Consider the following 24,732-nt stretch of genomic DNA (forward strand, 5'->3'; position numbering starts at 1 on the left):
CCACTGCCACATACTCATTGTAACAAGAGTGTGTCTAATGTGAGACCGTCTCACGGATCTTAATTTGTGAGACGGGTCAACCCTATGGATATTCACAATAAAAAGTAATACTCTTAGCATAAAAAGTAATATTTTTTCATTGATTACCCTAATAAGATACCCGTCTCACAAATACGACTCGTGAGACCGTCTCACACAAGTTTTTGCCTTATAACAATATATGTCTTTTACGCACATTCTTTTGAACATTCAAATTCAATAATTAAATATTTAAAATAAAAAATAAAATATATACAATGGTTTACAAATAAAAATTAAAAAAAATTACAAATTTATTTTTTTAAAAAAAAACCTGAAAGTCAAAATTTTAAAACAAAATTTGAATGAATTTTTTTAAAAAAAAAACCGAAATGTGTAAGCAAATCACCGACGGTTTTTGAAAATCCGTCGCTAAATAGCTACGGTTATAACAGACAACTTTAAAATATGATTCCATAATTTTTTTTATTCGGATTATATTATATATAATATAAGGTTAATTGAAATTATTAACGTCTGAATTTATAAAGATATAAGATTTTCATTAATACTAGTACAACGACACACGCGTTGCGTGCTTGTACGATATGTTTTTATAATTTATTTGAATTATATTTAAATGAGGATCAAAATATATTTATAAGAAATAATGAATGGCTACATTATAATTTTGATATATGAACTAAAAAATAAATTAAAAAAGAATAAAAATGATCCAAGCAAAAATTGAACCTACAACCTCATGATTAAGAAACATAAGTTTTATCCACTAAACTACATGTGACTTGCTTTTATTTTTTAACACTTTATTAATATATATAATTAGTAATGTAGAGAGTGGGGGTGAAAGGTATTTTAGATATTTTAAAAAACAGACCAAGGAAGTTACTCTAACCTTCTTAGTCTAATAGATATACAACTGATTTTTTATTCACCCAAAATGGGTTACACGTGGCTTACCAAGAATGCGTCATTATGCACACATCAAGTAACCAGTATTACCGCATCAAGTAACAATTTCATGGGTTTCTTACCGGAGGATCTTGGAAATGGAACCTTGCTTGAAATCCTGGATTTTAGAGGGAGTTTCTTCGAAGGTTCAATTCCAATTTCTTTCAAGAATTTGCAGAAGTTGAGGTTTCTTGGCCTTTCTGGTAATAATTTGACTGCAAAGATTTCTGTTGAGCTCGGTGAATTGTCGTTCTTGGAAACTGTTATCATGGGATATAATCAGTTCGAAGATTCAATTCCAGGAGAGTTCGGTAATTTGACGAATTTTCAGTATCTTGATTTGGCTGTTGGTACATTGAGTGGTCAAATTCCAGGACAATTGGGGAAGTTAAAAAAGCTAACTACTTTTTACTTGTATCAGAACAGTTTTGAAGGAAGAATCCCACCTGAAATAGGGAACATGACAAGTCTAGTGTATCTAGATCGTTCCGACAACCATCTTTCGGGTGAGATTCCGTACGAGGTTTCAGGTATCAAGAATCTGCAGCTGCTGAATCTCATGTGCAATGAATTGAAAGGTCCTATTCTAGAAGGGCTTGGGGATTTGAAGAAACTGAAAGTTCTTGAGCTGTGGAAGAATTCTCTAACTGGTTTATTGCCGTTGAATCTTGGAAAAACTCTCCTTTACAGTGGTTGGACGTTTCATCAAATTCGTTGTCCGGTGAGATTCCACCTGGTTTATGCGTTTCCGGGAATCTCACCAAGCTCATTCTCTTTAATAACTCTTTCTCAGGTTTGATCCCAATGAACCTATCAAACTGATGTAGAAACTGGAGATGATCTTTTCGCAGAAGTGGATCTTTTAGGAAAACTAAGGCATAGGAACGTAGTAAGATTATTAGGATATCTGCAGAATGAGACTGATATCATGATGGTGTACGAATACATGTCGAATGGGAGTCGCGGTGAAGCATTACATGCCAAACAGGCAGGGAAAATGCTGGTGGATTGGGTGACTAGGTATAATGTTGCGCTTGGTGTAGCACAGGGACTTTCTTATCTTCACCACGATTGTCGTCCACCTGTGATTCACCGTGCTGTGAAGTCGAATAACATTATATTGGATACGGATTTAGAGCCAAGAATAGCTGATTTCGGGTTGGCTAGAACAATGCATAACAAGAATGTTTCCATGGTGGCTGGATCTTATGGGTACATAGCACCAGGTGAGTTGATTCTTGCAAACCAAAACTGAATAGAATTTCCTTTTAAAATGCCTTCACATTTTGTGAATTTACTCTTAAAGAAAATCTGGGTTTCGAAAATTTTCAGAATATGGACACTCCCAAGGTTGATTAGAAGAGTGACGTACACAGTTTTGGGGTCGTACTCTTGGAGCTACTAACAGGTAAAATGCCATTAGATCCTTCATTTGGCGACTCCGTTGATATAGGAGAATGGATTCGAAGAAAGGCAAACAACATGGTATCAGAACAGGTATTAGACCCTAACGTTTCTGGCCAATGCAAGTACGTTCAAGAGGAGATGCTTCTGGTCCTCAAAATTGCAACTCTTCGCACTGCTAAGCTACCTAAAGACAGGCCATCGATGAGAGAAATGGTAACAATGCTGGGAGAAGCAAAGCCTCGACGAAAAGGGGTGAGACAAATATGGGGATACACTGCAAATAAAGAGTCTAATATTTGCACACTGACCAGTCATAGGACTTCTATAGTATTGTAAATTTCATGTTTCCCAAATCATCACTAGTACCTGTTTTTCTGTGCGTAAAGATCGTGTTCTGTGTTTTTCTTGTAGCATTTTAAAGCAGTAAAGCCTGGTATTGATCATACAACAAAGTTTACTTTCTACAAGAAAATATTTGCATTAGAAAAGGAAGTTAGTATGCGAAAAAACCTTCAAGCATAAAGAAATCGAGCTCTAAAAATCCATGTACATGAATAAGCAATAAATTATTAACTAAATCTATTCACTGTAGTTCTAAATTGCAGCCATACAAAATGTACAGATTTTAGGACAGGTGTCGTTAAGTAAGTATACACAAGAATTCCACCACCATTGGCAGACCCTGACCATTTATAAGAAAAATTTCCTATATTTTTCTGCTTCTCTACTTTTTCCAGAAACTAAAATATATCACCTACTACACTGCAACTTCGAATCGAATTCTATACACTACATTAATTCTTTCACTCGATTGACCTCCAAAGGCTTCGTCAAAAACCGGCCACGAGGCTGTAATTCCTCTCTCCCAGCTCGGAAAAAATGGCCATCTGAAATGGAAATCAAATTACTGGTACTCGGTCAAGGGACCAAGAAAAATGATTCAACCGCACCTGGAGTCTCCACAATTTCAGTTGCTTCGGCTATTCTAAGAGCCATTATAGCTTTATATGTAGTTAAGTCAGCATTTTCCAGGAGGATTTGAGCTCTTTGCCGCTTTAAAACAGCTGATTGCTCAGATCTGTCAGCGAAAGCTCTCGCTTCTTGCAATTTGAACAAGTTATTCTTGTGCTCCGAAGCGTCTCTTTCTGTTACCATTTCTGTGCAATCGAAGTTTTACAAATACCTTTAGTCGGGATAACCCCGTACAAGACTCACAGCCAAGATGAAAACAGATATCAGCAAACGCTTGTCAATTTTTATCACAACATTATTGTAAGATTTGAATATGAATGTTGTGTTTACCATACCGTATTAAACAGTAACTTTTTAAAAACAGATATCAATATGTTCCTCGGATTTTTTTTTACAGATAACAGTATGTTACAAATTGTTCAACGAAATTTGGCAAATAGACAAATTGACACAAGCATAGAAACAATTCCAAATTAAACAGTAAATTTCTTAGATGACCAAATTGTTGATTCAAAGTATTCAACCATTCAACCAAATTCGGTAAACACAAATTTAACACAACTAGAACTTCAGAAACTTCATGTTATGCACACTAACCTTGAAGAAAAATTCGTTGCTTCCCTCTCCCAGCTTGACATGCCTGCCGTTTGAATGATCTTTTCTTCCGTAAAATGGACCTCGGGATCACATGAGATCTTCTAGGCTTGTATAGCTGCCAATGAAATTGAGAAGGTAAATTCGGAAATCAAATAGTCTTGGCTTCGAGACCCAATTGTACAATCCCCACCCCCAACCAAAAAAAAAAAATCGAAGAGAAGCCAATTCACATAGCAGTGAGTAAAAAGTGCTTGAAAAATTATTGCTTTCTAATATACACAGAGTAAATAAAGTCAATCTCATGACAAATTGAGATTTTTTACCATATATAATAACCATATTCCAAATTATAACAGACAAACACATTCCACCACATGTAATTACAGTATTAGAATGTGAATTTATTTTACCTGGAAAATCCTGACAAGTGCTGATTGTTTCTGTCTTCGCTTTTTAATCCAGTACTTATGTATAGCCTCTATAAATTCCTTTCTTTCTAAATGGATGCAAAAATCATATGCTGCCTTCTCGTCAGAATGATCATCCCCATTGCAATGAAAACCTTTTTCAAGGGCATCGACAACCAACTCAAATCGCTCGGGTGTTATAAGATCATGAATCTCTCCTTCTGAGGACAGAGCATCATTGAATTCATTTAACCACTTTTCATCATCCAAGTCCATGTCATAACTGGCAGTCATCTTCGACAACGCCCTTGCTAGCTCATCATCGTTTACAGTGATATATGAATCTGGTCTCACATATGGCATATAATTGTTTTGAACGGTATTGGATACCACTTGCACCCCAGGAACGGGAATGACACTAACTGTAGAAGCCTGTAAATTTCGGTCTGAGCACTCTTTATAAAGTTCCTTAAAAATCAACCAGTCTTGCTTATTAGGAAACTCGAACTTCCATCCCCCATCTCCTGACCATAATGTTGCATTAGTGAAGCGATTAGAACAAGATGGCCTCATGACACTCTGCGTAGTGAGGCTGTCTCGTTTCATTCCATCCTTCACAACAGCAAGAACCCATTGTTTTGAAGCAGATAGTTCTAAAGTGATGATAACTCCTTCTTCCCTGTAACACTTGTCCGTTTCAATGATTAATAAGTTCGCTGAACAACTGGCACCTGTATTTGGCGGTATAAGCCCCATAGCAGCTTTTGATTCCTTGGAATGTGTGGAGGACCGGCTCCCATCCATCCCAACTGCAGATATTAGTTCTTTGATGTACTTGGAGGGACTTGTCTTAGCTAAACCCCCAAGTATGTGACTAGGTGCTGCAGAAGAGGAATGAGTTGCATTCTGTCTAATCCTTAAAAGATCGGAAGCCAAAGGCCCATTAGATTTTTTAGCCCGTAAAGCAGATGGTGGTCTTCCTCTCTTACGTCTAAAAGAACTCCTTTTCTGGACATGTCTACTATTTCGATATTGCATACTTCGAAGAGCCAATTTAGGAAATCCGCCAGTTGTCTGAGACGAATCCCTCTGCCTTAAACCACCAATACTCTGTTCTTTCCCAAGAGAAATTTGAGATGTTACTTCTCCAAAGTTCTCATTGACACCCAATGTAACAACAAGAAAAACATAGGCCAATCGTGCCAATCTCAGCTGCATACTCAAATGCAAATACATAAAGCTAAAGGGTACCGCGGAAAAATCCACAGCAAACATGGGTATCAGGGACCTGGATCCTGAAATTATGCATAAACCAGGACTCTTGATTGGGATCGACCCCTACAACAAGAAACATAAAATTATTAAGAACTTCAATTAAGCCAACATTCAGATTAAACAAAAAAGGTGAATGGATATCCTTGAATCTTGATTTGGATCCTATCATCTCATTACTCACCTCATATTCTTATCTGAATGATCACTAATGTTCTCAATAATTTACGCATGCAAAAATAAGATGATCGTTTAATTTCACGGGAATTTTACCAGGAAATGAGACAACAAATAAGAACATTTAAATCATGCAAATTTTAACAAGAGATCCTTAGATGTATAAACCCATAACTTCATAAAAAATCTAACAGTATAAATTGATTGAGAAATTTTACCTGGAGAAAAAGTATACCATGCGAAGAATAACCATCAAATATGGGTTTCGAATGCACAAACACAGAAAGCAGTTGTAATCCAATGTCAACCCTCCTCATATAGTACAGTACTGAACACAAGAAGCATGAAATCCAATGACTGCTATCATAAGACGGTTTGATAGAAACAACAGCAAGCTTTTGACCTGAAGCAGTGTCAACAGAATAGTCACCACCAGCTTCCAATGGAGCAGCAGCTTTGCATTCATTCCTCCACTTTTTCCTGAAAAATTCTTCCCAAACCTCTTATCCTCACAAGACCCACTGCTTTCAAATACTTCCCTTTTTCTTTTTCTGACATACACAATTCCTCGCATCTTGTCCACATCTCCAACATCCCTATGTGCATCTTCTTCTACTTTATGTTCCTCAACAATGAACATCGCATTGCCCTTACCGTTTCCCTGCGATGCAATCTTGCAGGAATCACCAGTATCCCCTCCACCCATCGAGTCATCAAGAATATCAATCCACTCATTTTCCCGAACCGCTCTAGTGAACTTGCCATCTTCATGTGGCGGTTCAGTCCACAGCCGCCTACCTGACCGCAAAACTATCGCTCCAAGAACCCTTGTACTGCGTCTCATTCCTACTGAAGGCATGGACTTGCTCTTGTTGCTACAAAGTAGCAAAGACCCCAAATTTGCTTCCCCTTCACTTTCCAACCCCACAAAATTAAACACCAAAAATAAGCTCAAATCGAAGCATCTAACCTCTGAGATATAGTCACAAATCCTTGTTTTTAATGTCTTCTTAACAAAGCAAACTAGCAAGTTTGAAAAAATAGAAGTATGAAATCAGTCTAAATCAGAAAGAAATGCCCTAACCGAGTCAATAAGACAGACAAAGAACAGGTTTGGGCCAAATCAACAACAAAAGGTCTCTTTTTTATGAAGATGGCACTTATCTCTCCTTAAATATCAGTCTTATAATCCCAGAAGCGATCTCGATAAGCCAAACAATGATAAAGACAGAGTCTCAATTAGGTTTCCACAACATTCGAACCCAGTACACTCGGCCCATAATAGGTCCTTCCAAGCCATTACTGCCTTTTTTCACACTCCTCCCAGAACCAAAAAAGATTCCAACTCGATTCGACTCGGCCCACCACACACCTTGGATAATTTTCACTTCATTTTACACCATCCTTCGGTCGTCACTACATAAAGAAAATAAAACGCTATAGATACATAAAAAAAACACGTCCGAAAAAAAAAACTCGATCTTTTTTTCAAGATAACGAATTGAAATACCAATAGATATCCACGCATAAAATTGAAGAAAGCAGAAAAAAAATACCTGGACAGGAAGAGAATCAAAAGATCCCTTTAATCTCATCTATGATACCCATAATTCCAAAAATATTATTCATTTATTTCTTGTTTATTAATGGCGTTCACGTTGGCTGCGGGGTGACTAGCAGGTTGGTTTTAGGGTTTATGAGAACGGGAGAAGAGTGACGACTAATAACTACTACTTCCTACTATCGTCACATTGTGATCTGGACCGTTGAAACCCAAATAATCGACGGCCGTGATTAGAGGACCGAGAATATTTATGCGAGAGTGGATATTTTCAATTTTTTATTAGTATAGAAGACCAAAGTACCCGCATAATTAGCAAATTATGGGGTTGTTTCGCGGAATTGAAAAAAATATCAAATTCATTTTTCCAACACTTTTTATGTATCAGATTTAAACTTAAAACTCATGACATCTTCTTCATCTGATACAATTTTTTTGGTCTTACATCTTCAATATTTGTCTCGACATCTTTATTTGTACAATTAACCACCTATCTTTGTGTCAGGGTTGCTTCACCCATAAGCACGACATCTCTTCTTTTTTTTCTTGATGATGATCTTGACATTTAATTGAATATAGACTAAATTATATAGGAAAATTTTTCATAAAAATTAAGAAAAAAAACATATAAAGGCCAACACTACCGTAATTTTTTGAGTAATATATAGTAAGTGAAATTGGGTTAAGTTGATGTTACATGTGGGGCTGATTTGGATGGACAAGATTCACATGCATATGTGATTTTAAAAAAATTTGTGAATCCTATATATGTATGACTAAATTTGGGCCATTTATTCTATCATGAGGGTAGTGCTGTACATGTAGGATGGAACCAACCGTGTGGTCCAGCAAGAAACTTGGTGCCAACTTGAATGAACCAGAAATTAAACGACGCTGGAAAGAGAAACTGTGAAAACTGATTTGAATTACTTTTTCTATATATTAATATAAATTAACCGCGTTTCAAGGAAGCCTTCCCTTGATTGTGCTTTTACTCTTCGTATTAGTAGCTTTCTTCCTTCGTTCTCGATAGTTCCTCAGAAAGCTGCTAACTAATTAACCTAGGGGAATCAGATTATTTTATACTTCTACTTGTATTTCATTCTCTTAATCCTTACTCTCTCTAATAACAGTCGTCGCCCCCTCTCCCTCCAACATGGCTCGAGCAATCCCATTTCTCGCAGTACTACTATAGGCTACCAGACTCCAACTAAAGCCACCAGCAACAACTAAGGCTGCACTCTAATAATTTTTATTAATTTTTCCTTTTGCCACATGTCATGTCAAATAATAATGATAATATGCTAATTTATAATTTTTTTTCAAGTTTAATATTTTTTAACCAGACAGTTTATGTGACATTGTCAGTACGTCGTCATGTCAATATTTTCAATAAAATTAAAAAAAAATCGAAAAACGTGCAGACTAAAATAGCAAAAAAATCGACAAAAAAAAGCACTTTTCTTCCCAAGTGAAAGAGGCTGGGAATGGTAAAGTGCACTCGTTTACATTCAAACAATGAGACAATTTTTTTGCATAATATATGTAAATTTTGATGACAAAGAATAGACAACGTATGTATAAAAGGATGTAGAAGAAATCGATTAAAGAAACTGTCCAACCTCATGAGTTAGCAGTGTACTTACAACATCAGCAAACTCTACATATAATTAAAGTTTTCAGGCGTCCATTTCAAGCAACTCACATTTCCTGTTGGAGAGAGTAGCTAGCCCATCTGAAGAACTTACAAAAGAGCATTCTATAAATTAAGCAAACAAAAAATTTCCCACAAGCAAAGAAGAAATCAGTCCAAGACTCGGACTTTGTTGCCGCCTACCCTCGCTCTGTTGAAAGGTATATCTCAACACGTTAACAATTAACCATTTCTTAAGAACAAAAAAGTATCGAACTCGAAATATCAAGAAAATTCAAATTAATAGGGCTTAAACAATAGGGGACACTATAATGATATGAAACATCTGAGCAAATCGAAGACGAAGACCTGCTGTCCGTTCCTGATAATCCATTAGCTACGCTGAATTGGCCTCACTTGATCTCTTCTTTCTACTCTTGCTATCGACGAGTTTCTTACTACTTGCATTATTACTCGCCCCACATACGATAGTGAACTCGATCCCATATGCATTTCCAAAACATGAAAAGAGTCCCCCATCCGAATTCCTACGTGAATGCCTGCTGCTATTATTCGATATCTCGGACCGATCATAATCATCATCTGCATCAATCTTTTCACCTGGATTCATTTCCTTTCTCCATCTTTCTCTTCTTGAAGTAAATCTATACCCCTTCGCTTTTGCTTCTTCGATTGTCAAATCCTCAAGAATGGAGCTGCCTGTTTCCTCGATATCTTGTGCAGTTATGTGCACTTTCTTGGGGTTTAATGGTGGTTGCAACTTCTTGGCTAACTCAGCTGCCACGATCGAAGCAGATGGACCGATATCAGAACACGCTTCCGAACCATTTACAGCGGAACCATTGCATATTGATCCATTAACCATTGATCCATTGTTTACTGATCCGGGCTTTAATGGAAAATCCTCGTTGTTAACCTCAGACCCCACGCTTAATGAACGCCACAGTTGGATTCTTGAAGTAAGTTCCCTTTGTTGTTCTTCCCCATATTCGTTTTTATGCTGTTGCAGGCTGAGAGGATTCAGTTTTTTATCACTTGGATAGTTGTTCAAAGGCATGCTTCTCATTGTGCTGTCAAGTAGGGCAATTCCCATGTTGAGTATGCCCTGTGGGTTGCCGGATGGTCTGCGGACTTGTAGGGCAACAAAACGCGTGTTCTTAGGGTGGTTATGCGACATTCGAACCGCCGGGGTGATGAGATCGTTGATTAAGACCTGCACCGTCCCCACCAGGACATCGCGAAACCACGAAACCGTGTAGATTTCAACGGTCAGGGTCCCGTTTTCCGACATGAGGAGCTCATTGTCCACACGGAACGCGAACTTGTCGTTCCATGTAGGGTTCGTGTGGCCATTTTGATCGGTTCGGGTGGTGAGCTTGCGGTTAGGGTGGATCCATGTCGTTGCATATGTTCGCATAGATTTCGTGATGGAGGCTAGGTCTTGAGCCGATATCAAGCTGATCTCGAGTATGTTCGAAGGGGTGGGTGGCGGTATTTGGGAGGAGACGGAGGAGGATGTCACGGTGGAACAGGCAGTAGGGGTTGGGATGGTCGGATCCATTCGTCTTTCCTCGAAAAGACGAACGAATCAGGAATGGAAAATCAGCGGAGGCGTGATAGAGGAGGATGTGTTTTTGTTGATGATGCATGGTTGGAAAAGTGGTCGTGGGAGGAGTTGTTTTCTAGACCATTGTTTCTTGCAGTTTAAATTGTTTCAAATTGGTTGGTTTTAGTTGCACGATCTCATGAATATAGGACTTTTTCAATCGAGATTTGAGGCCAAACCTTAAAAATTGTTAAAACAAATTTTATGAGAGAAAATGATGTTACCATTTCGGTAGAAATAATTAGTAAAAATTTGATGTAACAAGAATGGTCAGAATTTATATAAATTTGGATTTGGAATTTTATCATTTTCAGAATATAAGGCCCAGTTTGATAAGTGTGATTAAGTTTGGATTGTTATATAATCTTATGTTTGGTTCCATTTATAAATTTGAGATTGAGTAATTGTAGGACAATTTCTACTGTTTACCTGGGCAAATGTATCCATGCTTTCAGGGTGGATTAGTTTTATCCGAGTGGACTGAAAAAAGAAATGACCATAATAGCCCTTACCGTGAATAAAAAAATTGCAAGTGGGTGAGTCTATTTCTTCTAAAGAAAATCGCTTAGCGACGGTTTGTAAAAATCCTTCGCAAATAGCAACGATTGTTTTATAAACCGTCGCTAAATGTCAAATTAGCGACGGTTTCTCAAAAAAGATCGACGACGGTTTCTCAAAAAAGAACGGCGACGGTTTCTCGAAACAAGATCGATGACGGTTTCTCAAGATCGGCGACGGTTTCATGCACTAATAAACCGTCGCTAAATGTCAAATTAGCGACGGTTTCACAAGATCGGCGACAGTTTCTCAAAAACTGCCGCTATTAACGACGGGTTTTCAGAAGCCGTCGCTAATTTTCCGGCAGGAAGGAGACCGTTTCCGACCGGCAGCCTACCGCCGCCGCCACTATCGCCGTCGCGAAGGAGAAGGGTAATTTCGTCTCTTCATCAAAAAATTCAAAATTATCCTATACTTAAAAATTATACCAAACTTAATATTATTTTACACCATCTATAGGATCTCACATTAACATTTTGAATTAATATTTTTAAAAGATAATAATTTATCATTTTTACTTCCATTTCTATTTTTAAAGAAATTAAGAGAGAAAGCTAAATACAAAGGACAAAAGAACATCGTCTTCTTCTCAGCTAATTATTGATCATTCCTCGGTTGGGTCAGATTAATCTTCGGAAAATGTAAAATCACCGAAAATCCTTATACGAAAACTTAATAGCCATATATATGTGTGTGTGTACAGTACACGGAAATCAAGAATTGACAACACTTCACAAAGTATTGCTGCGGACGTATGAATTGAAAAGGTGGAGTTTTTCTTTGGTGGGTGTTCATTCATTTCGATTTTCTTGATTTTTTGTTGTTTTCGTAGCAAGGGATTAAGTGCTGGTTTTGTTGGGGCTCTGCTTCGATTTGTGGGATTTTTTCATGCATTAATTGAAATAGGCTATTAGTGATGATGGTTCCGGGGAATGACACATGGGAGTCATTCTTTAATCCGATTCAGGTTCTTAAGAATGTTTTTTCGGCACTTGAATTGAATTTCCGAAAGGTTGCGAAGAGTCTCGAGCTTTGAATTAGTGGGGTTTATGTGAATGGAGACTTGAATGGTGATGTTAATAGTACTAAAGTGGAGCTGGTCGCAGCTCAGTTAAATGTGAAAAGAAAGAGTGGTGCGAGTACTGATCATTTTATGGATAAAAGGGAAAGTTCCGATTAAGATATTTGTTGGAATTTTTCGGGAAAAATGTGTCAATCATGCTTATAACAATATAAACCATGGTGTTGAGAACCATTATCTGAGTGTGCCAAAGAAAGGCCTGAAGCAGAGATATGGAAGAGTTAATGGTGGGAAAGAGGATAGTAATTGTTTGCACCTTGAGGTGGTATGGTCTTTCTTAATTAACGGTTTTATTCACGGCTTCCCTGCGCCATTCCAATTTGGGAGAACTCGAATTCGGACATGCAATGGTTTTCTTATGAGTCAGGGGTGCGACTGGAAATAAAACGTTATGTTTCTAGTGAAATCAAACAGCAGGAGTCCGAGGTTAAAGAAAAAAGATTTGTCAATAAAATATTTTGTTGGGATTGCATTTGATCAGTTGAGTCATTTTCCGAAGTTTGATAGGCTGTTTCAGAACATGTGTGTAAAAATATCGAGCACAAAGCTTCACCTCCTACTCCTATTGATCAGGTTGACTACTTTAAGGCTCTTATTGGTAATTTTGAAGGTAAAAGAGCTGTGAATGGATTTTTGGGGAACTTGAGTTTTGCCCAAGTTGGAGGGGTGCCCTCTGGTATGATTGAAATGCCTTCTCTTAACGATGCAAGGGATGAGGGAATCAGTCATGCAGTTAATCACGAAGATAAAGGAGGCACCTCATTTCAAAATTTGGCCAATGGGTTTCTAAGTATTTCATTATCCAATGATGAGCTTTTGAGATCAACTCTATTTAATGTATCATTGACGGAATTAATTGAATTTCTGCCTCAGATGGGGGAGAACAGTAAAAGAAGACCATCTTGACAAGAAGAAACTTTTCTCTGTGCAGGATTTTTTCAGGTACACAGAAGCTGAAGGTATACGAATCTATCTAGCGTACTAATCTTTCATGCGCACCGTTTTGAACATGCGATCAAAGCTATATCTCCACTTTTCATTTTCAGTAGTACTTGACCATAAAATAGTGTTCAATATTGGAAGACCTTGTAGTAATGTCTAGTAATGTCCTGTATTAAGATTTTTGTTGAAGGTTATTACATTTTAGTCCACAAAGTTCTATTGCAAATGTGCAGGGGATTATCAGGAGACAGATTGTGATACTCTTGTCCCACATCGAAAAAATTAAGATTTAAAATAAGTTTATAATGGCTTACAATGGACTTCTATAGCAACTTGGGTTAATCATTTTCGTAAAGCGAGGTCGAATACAGAGTAGTTGCTATAGGGGCCCATTGTGCAGTCACGCAGACGCGGGCCCGGGTTCGGGGCGTGACACAGATTCTATGCCATGTAATGCTATTCAGAATCAGCATTTGTAGTCTGAAAATTCAATATCCTTGCTAGTTGCTATTAGATATTGAAACGAGTCTCCTTGAGATTCTCAATATATGTTTTTCGTTCTTCAGGAAAGAGGTTTTTCCAGGAGTTGGATAGGGATGGTGACGGTCAAGTTACTCTAGAAGATCTTGAAGTTGCTATGAGAAAGAGAAAACTGCCTACGAGATACACTCTTGAATTAATGCGCCGTGCTAGGAGCCAGTTCTTGAAATCTTTTGGTTGGAAACAGTTCTTGTCCTTGATGGAACAGAAAGAACCAACCATTCTTCAGGCCTCTACAAGTCCCTGCTTGAGTAAGTTAGGGACACCAAAGAAAAGTGAAATCTTGGCATCACTGAAGAATTCCTGCAAATGAAGACAATGCTGTTGACATGATGCGTTTTCTAAATGCTAGCACCAAAGAATCTGTATCCTATGGGCATTTCTGGAACCTTATGCTTTTGCTCCCATCAGACCGGCTTCAAGAAGATCCTCAGTAGCTTAAGGTTTTTCTTTTTATCACCTTCTCAAAGAAGGGGCGTTATTAAGAAAATGCACCAGTCATATTTTAACTATGGATTGTTAGCCAGACTTAGGAAAACATTAAATGTTGTGTAAAATAGTGTTGCTTCATATATCCTAGAGTTGGTCTTGTATCATGATTTTGTAGATAGAAGTCTTTTGTTTTGTCCACAGCTACTAACCCAGGCCTATTTATGATGTAAAGAAGTATCTGGTTTGAAGCTGCTACTGTGGTTGCCGTTCCTCCTCCTGTGGAGATACCTGCTGGCAGTGTTCTGAAATCAGCATTGGCTGGTGGGCTTTCTTGTGCATTATCCACTTCATTATTGCATCCTATTGACAAAATTAAGGTAAAATCTTGAGAACGAATAAAGAGTTTAAGCTTGTTTGTGTGGACGATTGTTTAAGGATTAGTTTTAGTTCTTGATTGCTTGGAACAGAGCCGTGCAAATAAAAAAGAATTAGGCCAGCAAGTACATAGCAAATATATTCTGGCACTTTTTTAATCCTTTGTTCTTTAATGCAATCTCACTGATTTATAATTGTTTTCCAGACACGGGTACAAGCTTCAACCCTTAGCCTCCCGGAAATATTATCGATGCTTCCTCAATTTGGGGTCCGTGGATTCTATAGGTGGTTTTTTCCAGCTATAATCTGTAAATTTTCAAGGCTTAATTTGATTACCTGTTTTCTCTTACATTAAATGTTAACATCACTTCCTTTTTCTGGATATTAATTTGATGAATAGTGCAGCCACGGTTTGCGGTCTTTGAAGCAAGCAAGCTTTAGTAAATGTTGCACCAATTCTTTCAGAATTACAGGTATGCATACGTTTATCGTGATTCACCTGTGTTTGATTGTACTAATTTCTTCATTTGTGGAAGTCTAGTTCAAGATGTTTCTGAATAAATTGCATTTTTAGATGATTTTCAAATCAGCATTTTTTCTTGCGTATGCCATGGATATATTTTTATGTTTCAATATCAAAGTTAGAGTATCATGTTTCAGGTTCAATCGATAGCATCATTTTGTAGCACCTTTCACGGCACAGCAGTCCGGATACCATGCGAGGTGATGAAACAAAGATTGCAGACTGGTCTATTCAGCAATTTAGGGAAAGCCATTGTCAGAACTTGGCAGCAAGATGGTCTTGGGGGTTTTATTCGTGGGACTGGTGCCACACTATTCCGAGAGGTTCCGTTCTATGATAAAAACCAGAACAATGGCCGCTCCTCCTGCATCGACATGTAACATTATCGTTGGTTGAGTTCTCTATTTTACACCACGAAGGCCCACTTGGATTATGCAAAGGAGCTGTGCCTCGATTCTTTTGGTTTGCTCCATTGTGTGCCATGAATTTTGCTGGCCATGCTTGCAAAAAAGGCAATGGACAAAAACAGAGAAACTGGTGAACCAACCCTGCGAAATTAGTCATAGTATTTGGTCTCGAGCTGGCCCCAATTTTTGTACTATGTTTCCGCGTTTGTGTTTCGAAAGTTGACACGCACTTCAATTTGTGCTTTTCTTTTCCTCAAACAATGATTACTAATTGGATGAGAGAAAAATTCGAGTTTTTAAGGACCTGGTTGTTTTTTTTTTTTTTTAAACAACTGGGTTGATCAGAAAATTTAATTTTTTAAAATATATATAATTAATAAATATTACTTGCATTTTTTATATATTTTATATCTGAAAAAATATTTATTATATATTTATATCATAAATTTTCATAATTTAATATTTATTTTGAACATTTTTTATTTGTTAAATAATTGTTTACTTGATTTAGTATATATATTTTACTTTTATACTATTAGACTTTTAAATTTAAATCATATATATGATTATGTGTTTAAATTAAAATATTATTATTATTATTATTATTATTATTATTTTGAATTTTATTTAATTTTCTCTAAAAAAAATTCTAATTCGGGTTATAAGAGTTGATTGTGTTGATTCGGTTTAGGGTGATTTGAATTTATTTATTTTTTTAAAAAAAATTCTAAATCGGTTATACTGGAGTTGATCGGGGTGATTCGGGTTCGGGAGAGAGTTCGGGTTGGCTCTGGGTATAGGGTTGGGCAATTTTTGAATAGGTTTATTTCACCCTACCTTGTGAGGCACTGTCCCCTGAGGTGATCAAAGGCCAGATTTAAAACAATACACCCCATGAGTGATCAAAGGCCCAGATTTAATCACCATGTAAAATCAATGGATGAGATCCTGTGAGGGCAACGCCCCCACAGGTAGCATCTACTCTAACCTTGAATAGTAAATTGCTCAATCCCCCCTGATCCAAATTACCCGAATTGATATCTTTAATCTCCTCTTCCTCGTTAAAAGCTATAATGTTGCTCGTCCAACTCTTCTTTGTCTTCACTTTTATCTATTGCAGCTCACAATTACATACAGCAGATTTCCAACAATAGTCATCTTGTTCCGATTGATCCCATCCTGATTAGTTACAATACCCATATTCATCTATACTTAGGCTATGTTTGGTAGATAGGATTAGCCCATGATAAGTTAACAATCATCATATATCCAATGTTTGGTTGGTTTTTTGATCAAATATATGGGCCCGTGAAATAAGAAAAAGCCCGCACTGTAGCTATAATTTGTTGGACAAATAATACTGATAATTTAGGTGTGATAATTTATCTCATTTATTGATTAAAGTAAATTTTACCATAATACCCTTTCTCTCTCCTTCATCACCACAAAACTGTAATTTTGTACGAGATATTTTCAGAAACATCACCACAAACTATTTTCCTCCATTGGAGCACAATCTTCGCCTTGTAAATGTAGTGAGAATGATGTAACATCAAGTTCAAATATTTCTTTCTATCTCCTTCATCAAGTCCAAGATACCATCCATGTTTTCTGCGCCTATCTCTCAATTTCAATACAATCCCATGTCTTCTGCGCCGATTGGGTGGAGGTGGAGGTCTCGGTGGTGGTGGTGGATTCAGAGGTGGTGGTGGTTTTGGTGGGCCGTGGTGGTGGTGGTGGTTTTGGTGGGGGCGGCGGTTTTGGACGTGGTGGAGGTTTGGGTGGTGGCGGAGGAGTAGGAGGTGGAGGTGGTGGTGGTTTTGGTGGGGGCGGCGGTTTTGGAGGTGGCGGAGGAGTAGGAGGTGGAGGCGGCTTTGGTGGTGGTGGAGGTTTTGGTGGTGGTCATTGAATCAAGAAAATTACAGATGAAAAAATAAATTATTAATGACAAAAATGTGGAGATGTTTTGGTCATTTTATGTTAATGTACAAAATTATTACGTAATATTAAAATCATACCAAACACCGTAAATTTTATCCCATCATGTTATTTATCAATATCTCTACGTTTTAATCCTTATATTATTAATCATTTAGTTATCCTATCACACGTATCCAAAGTAGCCTTAATAAATAAGTATCTCTACCTATTTACAATAATTATAATTTTTCTTCCAAAATATTGAACTCTCTTTTTCTTTTATCCCAAGAATAAGATATCATCATCTCATATATGATAGAGTGATATAAACTTCTCCTAATATGAAATAGGTCTAAGTTCGATAAAATAAAGAACGTGATATACATTTTCTGAAATTATGATTTTCATAAAGATAAGATGTTCTTAAATGGAACTAGCTCGTAAATTTTGAACAATAATACACAAACAATCACTTGCACATTTAGCATATCAGTTCTTGACTCAAATTTGAACTTGGTTTGAATAATTTAACACATGCATAAAAGTCAATCTTTCATTTTCTTGATTATAGACTTGCTGCTGCGTGAATATGATAATTAGCCTTTTGTCATTTCCTATTTGATTTATTCACAACCCATTTGCCAAACGAATAAATTAAACACATGGTATCCGATGCTCATTTAATTCCAACGTGAACGATTCTAATAGTATTTCTAAAGCTTGTGATGGACTTCCAAGAAAAATCATACGAAAGTATAATCTTTAAACACACATACACACACACATGTAAAGCATGTAACATGTTACATGCCCGAGACCAAGAGAACGCAAAAGTCAAAAGTGGCAACATATTGTATAAATAATGTATTCATTTCATGTGAGACGGTTACACAAATATTTTTCCGTGAGACGAGTCAAAATGATTAATACTTCAAGTGAAAAGTAATTTTTTTAGCATAAAAATCATATTTTTCATAAATCGGATCGATTTTGATATATGTCTCACAAAATTGACATATGAGATAGGCTCAAAATAAATTTCATTTTAAAAAAATTAATGTTATTTAGTGCTTATAACTATGTATTAATGACCATATGCAGAATATATTCTCTCTCAATCAATCTTGGCCTTGAATACATATAGAAGATATTTAATGTTAAAAATGGCATTAATCAACGTTAAGCAATAATACACAAAATATAACTGATTTTCAGTTATCGTTTAATGAGATGATTTGGATAACTTAAATGTTAACTTGAATTCTACCTGTTAAACGACTTTCCACATGCATATATAATTTTAAGATAGAATAGAAACCGAAAAGATAATCGATTTTTTAATAATATTCATGTCCAAAGGCCCAAGATACTGTCATCCAGACAAAAACTAGTGGAATTATCGTAACAGATATTATTTGGCAGTACCACTGCGGGTTGTGGCAACATAAGTTGTTGATCATCATCTTTGCAGACCAGTTCGAATAAATTAGCATTCTGGCATTGCATGTTCAGGACCTGTGCCTGTGCCTTGGCCAGTTCAGTTTGGAGCTCGCTTATCTGTTTCTGAAGCTGGCAAATGGCTCCCGTGCAGCCATACACCGGATCCCTAATCCTCGCATTGGCTTCGTATACCATGCTGTTTACTGCATCCGCTCTTTGATCATCCGGAAGTTCCTAAAAATGTAATAGATGCATACATTTATCTTGTATATCGCCAAAATGGAAAGTACCTCAAATTAATTGATTGCATGTATAAAGGTGAGAAGATGTATGTATAAGAACGTAACAAACAAATCATGTTATAATATTTAGGAACCACAAGACTCACCAATTTTTTTAATGAAGCCAATAAAGACTTTAAACAATTTGTTTGTTTACTAAACATATATATATTTAAATAAGAATAAAATATTTCTATTTTAATATCATATTTGGTACAACATATGCCAACATTTTCACACCGTATAATTAAATTTTTTTAAAGCTTTTACAGAATAAAATTTCAAATCTTAAATTAACTAGATTATTTTAAAAAATATATATTAAGTAGACAAATCGATAAAGGGGTATATTTTGAGGTGTGGGCACAAATTTTGTCTCGCCATTTTATTGAAATTTAACAAAAATAATATGAGGATATTCGGTATCCGGTCCTTCGTTTCCTGGAACAAATTATTGATATGAAAGTGATTAACTAATTAATTAATTTAAATCAATTCTCTCATTTTCTTGGTTCTAAAAAAATATCAATATACGTACGTAGCATTCAACGTGCGTAGATAAATACCTGCAACAACTTGCTTATGTTGCTAGCACCGAAAACTCGATGTGCGATTGTGAATTTGAGTGGTTCGGTTGGGGGGAAATATGGGGCAAGCAAGCATTTCTCCGCGCATCTGCGGCGGAGGATCTTGCAGGCAGCACATGGGCTGAGAATAATCCCTGGCCGAGGAGATGAAGTCGATGAAGCAGGAGATAGGGAGGAGGAGGAGGAGTGGCTAACTTCGGCCACCGTTGCAGCGACGGGAGTGGTGGTAGTGTTTTCAGTGCGTCCAGTAATCATGCCAATTGGTTTCCCGTGCTTCGATCATTTGGAGACTTGTCTAGTATTTATAGTGAGAGACATACGTAGTTGGGGTTGGAGGGAGATCATGTGACGCAATATACCAAATGTCATAATTTTTTTTAAAAAAATATCTTTATGAAATAGATTGTGACATGAATTGCATTAAATATGAGAGCAGTTTTTCTTGTGAGATGATCTCACGAATATTTATCTATGAGACGGCTCAACCCTAACGATATTCACAATAGATGACTCAAATAAAAGATATGTCTCACAAAATACGACCCGCAAAAAATTGTGAATTTAAAACTCTTGTGTTATTTAGTGAAGGGAAAATAACATTGTATATCCTATAAATGTCATGTTTTTCATTTTTTGTCATATTATCGGTCAATTTACGATCTTAGTCCATTAATTTGCAATTTTTTCGACATCATCGAAATACTGACGTGGAATCAAAAAAAAAAATGATTACGTGTAATCAGAAAATATGAATTCCAAGTAAGCACTTCAATTAAAAAGACTAAAATTAAACGAAAATGTCTAAGTTAGTGGATAAATACCATGAATTGAAGACGATAACAAAATCAATGTAATTTCCCCGTCGTCTATGCTTGATAGATGGAAATTTCATCCCACCGTCCCACGTCAATATTATTCACACACAAATATTCAATAATTATATATTTAATTTTAGATATCTAAACCTATACTTATATAAAGTCACGGTCCTGTATTGGAATAACCAAATTACACCAAAATAAAATCATTATTATACATTCACTATGGTAAAATTTCACCACTATAATATCAGCTTTATTTTATAATATAATTGAAATCAATTAAAATCCAAATAATTTTTTATATAAAAAAAATGAACTATACAAATAGGCAACCAACAATTGTATATAACATACAACACCTGACACGTGATATTAAGCCGTACTGTATAAAAATCACATCTAGATACAAAAAATATATATCTCGACGAATTTATTGTTTTTTTTTTGTCTTTTTTATTACATATTATGTTTAAAAATCGTTGGACGTTTGTTGAAGTTAATGTTATTTAGTTCTTCAAAAAATAAAATAAAATATATATACTTTAGTAAAAAATAAAAAATAGATCTTTTGTGAGACGATCTCACGAATCTTTATCTGTGAGATTGATCTACCCTACCGATGTTCACAATAAAAAGTAATATTATTAGTACAAAGTAATATTTTTCATGGATGACCCAAATAAGAGATCTGTCACACAAAATACGACCCGTGAGGCTGTATCACACAAGTTTTTACAAAAAATACTTGCATTGTGGAAAGGTAGACAAGCTAACGTCAATGCACAAAATGTTTCTTCAACAGTATTAATTTATTATAAATAAAATTTTCCCCTTCCAAAAAAAAAAAAATTAAATAATTTACATCTTAACAGACTTAGCTTGATGTTACACTAGAATAAATTGACACAAACCTTTATAGGATGTTAACAACTTTTAGATGGAATGGCCAACTAGTGTAGGCAAGTTTATGCTAGATGAGTAACACGTGGCCGAGTTCACCGTCCGGTTCTATCCATCCGGTGCCGACTTTTAACAAGAGAAAAAGACCATTCAGCTGGAGCCACCAACGAGACAGCGCGTTTCGCCATCTAGCGTTTACGACGTGGCGTTTGTTTATACGGTAGTCAAGGAACCGTTGGCGCTCGTGTTCAATGAGAATGCGACTAGGATTTGAAGTCTTCGGCATAATTTGATATTATGTTGCAATCATGTATATTATTATTATTATTATTATTATTGGCATAATTGTATATATTATTATAAAAAATAAAAATAAGATAACATATTTAAATTAAACATAGATATTGAGTATATTACAATTTCCCTCGTGCATAGGAGAATTTAAGTGACATTCTGACACTAAAAAAACAAAAAACCGTCGCTAATTTGAATTTTGCCACGTTTTTACGATACATATGTAACAGTCGCTATTTTGACGACGCTTTTATCATCGTCGCTAAATTAGCAAAACTGTCGCTAAATTAAATTTAACTACGATCTATGACTTTATGTTAGATTATCTCATTTATTTATTATTTAATTGTATGATAGATCTACATATTGTATATAGAGAAATTCACTTTGTAAAATGGTTTTACCCTCACTTCGTGTATCAAGATAAATTTGTGATCTTACGTGTATTATTATTAGCTAAAAGTTTTTTAAAGGTAAATAATATATATTATAATGTTTTTTTTTAAAACAATAAAATTTAGTTCCAAATCAACAATTCTATTGTCAATTTATTATAGGCTAAAATAGATTGCAACGATATAACTTGAATGTATCATATGTTATACAATGAGTTCTTAAACCAGGAGTTGGTGTAGAGTGATTTTTAAAAAAAAGTTATTAAAGAATTCAGACTCCCCGTCGAGAAGATTGATGCTTGTAACAATAATTGCATGATTTATTGAGGTGCAAATGATGCTTTGAATTAGTGTAAGATATGTGAACATCCGCGATATAAACCTAATAGGCGTAGTAGATCTCATAATGCAATTAAGCAAATTTCGTACAAGAAGATGTATTACTTTCCAATCACTCCTCGGCTACAAAGGTTATATGCTTCAACTGCTACAACCACTCATATGTGGTGGCACCACGACCACAATTTTGATGGTGAAACAATGACCTACACATACGATTCACCAGTATAAATGACGCCATACTTATCTTTTGCATCAGAGATTCGAAAAGTGAGATTAGGACTATCGATTATCAATCTTCTGGACAAAATAGTCAACAATATGCATCGTGAACTGTGATTTTGACGTCATATAACCTTCCACCACGGATATGTATGAAAGAAGAGCACATGTTCCTTACTTTGATTGCACCTGACCCGAGTAACCGAAAAGATACACTTGATGTTTTCCTCCAACCTCTTATTGCTGAACTTCAATCACTCTGGTCTACTAATGTTGATACATACGACATTTACACCAAAAAAAATTTCAATCTTAGAATTGCGTTGATGTGGCCATTCAAAACCTGATTTTGGTCTCTCTGGCTATTTCAGACCTTAATATGTACCTCTCTGAAGCACTTGGTTTTCTTTGTATATTTCTTGGAATATCAGGGAACAAACACTAGTATATAAGTATAATTGCATTATTTTAGCTTTATAACTTAAATATCGTATGTGTTAGACCAAACAATTTCACTGGCAACGTTTTCTCATCCATGCAAGATTCAGCTCAACTACATCCCGACCAAGAAGTTTATGTTCGGCCAGATACCGTCATCCAGATAAATTGGCTTGCAATACCAACCCTAGTTATTGCCAATAGGAAAACTGCGGTCTCTGTGAGTGTCTTGCTAAAAAAAAAAAAACAGACAGTTGCAATTAGTCAAGTTAAAAATTTCTATTTAATTTAATAAAATTTTGATACTTAATTAAGATATTTGGTTTTATATTAAAAACTCTTGGCTTGAAATATTAAATTTTTACATTGATATATAACAGTCCGATTTCAAAATTATTGTTTTTGGACTTCTATTACACGAACTGTAATAGAAGTCGAATTTCTATTTATATCTTGGAAAGAAGTACAAATACCAACAACGTGCGTGTGAGCTACAAAGTAGCAATATGCATCGCTGCTGCTTCTCCAATTTAGTTGCCCAATCAACGAAAATCACTCGTGAGTTGGGAACAATATCACCTTACAACCAAAAGAGAGCTTCTCTCTCTTTGCATAAAATTCATGTTCATTTTGGTGATAATGCAAGCACCCAACATAAGAATATTGAATCTCTGTTGAATACAGTGTTGATGCTTGCTAGCATCAAGTAAAATTATACATAGATGACTCAGTATTTATCAAATTATATTGATTTTGTTAGGTGCGAAGGAAGGAACATTAATTCATCACCCAACATATATAAAATGGAAACTCAGTAAGCAATTAATTTCACATCATTAACCATTCCTTGAAAGTTCATAATACAAACATGGCTTTAAAATCAAATGCTTGACCTCACACACCCACCCCAGAACGACATTAGTTATCCAACTAATACGTAAATTGCGTAGATGATCCCCGGTATGTAACCCAGTAGTGTCAGCAATAAATCGATCCAAAATTCCACCTGATTCCAAGGTAACAAACTACAGATGATTATAAATTCTATACATAAATTAAAATAGTATTGTGCAAACAATGTAGTGAATGATTCAAGCATTAGTGGAAAATACTTGGAGAAGAAGAAGAAGAAGAAGATTACCCCGCATCCGTATCTAAGGAAGACTCCAACAGGTGGTAAGAGAATTGCCAGAATCACTTCAAGAAATGTCTCGGAACCCATAATTGAATCAACTTCCAACTTTTGGTTGAAAAGCAGATCTTGGAAAATAGTGGATGGTGAAAAATTCAAATAGAACCAATGTCGAAGGATTCGAGCAGGTGTCGGCTCTTAAGCATTTAAAGCGTTGAAATATTAACACGTAGCACATAACGTGTCCTTTTGGATCGGATCTCTAAATTCTAAACAGACAAAGAACCAACACTACGTGGCGTCAAAATATTAACACGTCGCACATAATCGATTTAAAGTAACTTTCTACGTTTTTTTATTAATAGTAATTTGACAAAATACATGGTGGCTAGTGAATCTTAAAATGGGTAAAATAATTGGATGAAATGCAATAGTTTAGTTGTATTTGATAGTACAAAACAG

At 35.9% G+C, this 24,732-nt stretch overlaps 4 protein-coding genes and 2 pseudogenes across 4 annotated transcripts; 2 read left to right on the top strand and 4 right to left on the bottom strand.

Annotated features, from left to right (window-relative positions):
- Positions 1 to 979: 979 nt before the first annotated feature.
- LOC140817277 (uncharacterized) lies at positions 980 to 3,186 on the top strand (annotated as a pseudogene).
- Positions 2,978 to 7,532, bottom strand: LOC140815908 (uncharacterized). The gene is made up of 6 exons (XM_073174938.1): positions 7,379 to 7,532; positions 6,041 to 7,238; positions 4,377 to 5,711; positions 3,967 to 4,081; positions 3,348 to 3,554; positions 2,978 to 3,284 (listed from the first exon to the last, which is right to left on the bottom strand). The coding sequence occupies exons 2-6, from the start codon at positions 6,137 to 6,139 to the stop codon at positions 3,187 to 3,189; spliced, it is 1,854 nt and encodes a 617-aa protein (XP_073031039.1). The 5' UTR covers positions 6,140 to 7,238; positions 7,379 to 7,532; the 3' UTR covers positions 2,978 to 3,186.
- Positions 7,533 to 8,946: 1,414 nt separating this feature from the next.
- On the bottom strand, positions 8,947 to 10,679 carry LOC140815853 (uncharacterized). The gene has a single exon (XM_073174839.1). It carries the CDS (start codon positions 10,596 to 10,598, stop codon positions 9,414 to 9,416), a length of 1,185 nt encoding a protein of 394 aa, XP_073030940.1. The 5' UTR covers positions 10,599 to 10,679; the 3' UTR covers positions 8,947 to 9,413.
- A 1,063-nt stretch (positions 10,680 to 11,742) lies between these two features.
- LOC140817357 (uncharacterized) lies at positions 11,743 to 15,801 on the top strand (annotated as a pseudogene).
- Positions 15,802 to 18,725: 2,924 nt separating this feature from the next.
- LOC140817358 (LOB domain-containing protein 1-like) lies at positions 18,726 to 19,994 on the bottom strand. Its single transcript, XM_073177010.1, has 2 exons — positions 19,709 to 19,994; positions 18,726 to 19,095 (listed from the first exon to the last, which is right to left on the bottom strand). Exons 1-2 carry the CDS (start codon positions 19,982 to 19,984, stop codon positions 18,769 to 18,771), a joined length of 603 nt encoding a protein of 200 aa, XP_073033111.1. The 5' UTR covers positions 19,985 to 19,994; the 3' UTR covers positions 18,726 to 18,768.
- Positions 19,995 to 23,953: 3,959 nt separating this feature from the next.
- LOC140817361 (low temperature-induced protein lt101.2-like) lies at positions 23,954 to 24,568 on the bottom strand. Its single transcript, XM_073177015.1, has 2 exons — positions 24,280 to 24,568; positions 23,954 to 24,144 (listed from the first exon to the last, which is right to left on the bottom strand). The coding sequence occupies exons 1-2, from the start codon at positions 24,358 to 24,360 to the stop codon at positions 24,061 to 24,063; spliced, it is 165 nt and encodes a 54-aa protein (XP_073033116.1). The 5' UTR covers positions 24,361 to 24,568; the 3' UTR covers positions 23,954 to 24,060.
- Between the last annotated feature and the right edge of the window lie 164 nt (positions 24,569 to 24,732).

This window comes from Primulina eburnea, chromosome 16 (genome assembly GCF_022965805.1).
Source record: "Primulina eburnea isolate SZY01 chromosome 16, ASM2296580v1, whole genome shotgun sequence".
Taxonomy (NCBI): domain Eukaryota; kingdom Viridiplantae; phylum Streptophyta; class Magnoliopsida; order Lamiales; family Gesneriaceae; genus Primulina; species Primulina eburnea.

What these genes read in the sequence shown, in the direction of transcription:
- LOC140815908 (XM_073174938.1), bottom strand. Translation starts at nt 6,139, where the DNA reads ATGAGGAGGGTTGACATTGGATTACAACTGCTTTCTGTGTTTGTGCAT. An exon ending in CACTTGTCAGGATTTTCCAG is followed by an intron (nt 4,082 to 4,376) that starts GTAAAATAAATT and finishes TTTCATTGGCAG; the next exon opens with CTATACAAGCCTAGAAGATC. An exon ending in GCAACGAATTTTTCTTCAAG is followed by an intron (nt 3,555 to 3,966) that starts GTTAGTGTGCAT and finishes TCGATTGCACAG; the next exon opens with AAATGGTAACAGAAAGAGAC.
- LOC140815853 (XM_073174839.1), bottom strand. Translation starts at nt 10,598, where the DNA reads ATGGATCCGACCATCCCAACCCCTACTGCCTGTTCCACCGTGACATCC.
- LOC140817358 (XM_073177010.1), bottom strand. Translation starts at nt 19,984, where the DNA reads ATGATTACTGGACGCACTGAAAACACTACCACCACTCCCGTCGCTGCA. An exon ending in ACATAAGCAAGTTGTTGCAG is followed by an intron (nt 19,096 to 19,708) that starts GTATTTATCTAC and finishes TTACATTTTTAG; the next exon opens with GAACTTCCGGATGATCAAAG.
- LOC140817361 (XM_073177015.1), bottom strand. Translation starts at nt 24,360, where the DNA reads ATGGGTTCCGAGACATTTCTTGAAGTGATTCTGGCAATTCTCTTACCA. An exon ending in TCCTTAGATACGGATGCGGG is followed by an intron (nt 24,145 to 24,279) that starts GTAATCTTCTTC and finishes CCTTGGAATCAG; the next exon opens with GTGGAATTTTGGATCGATTT.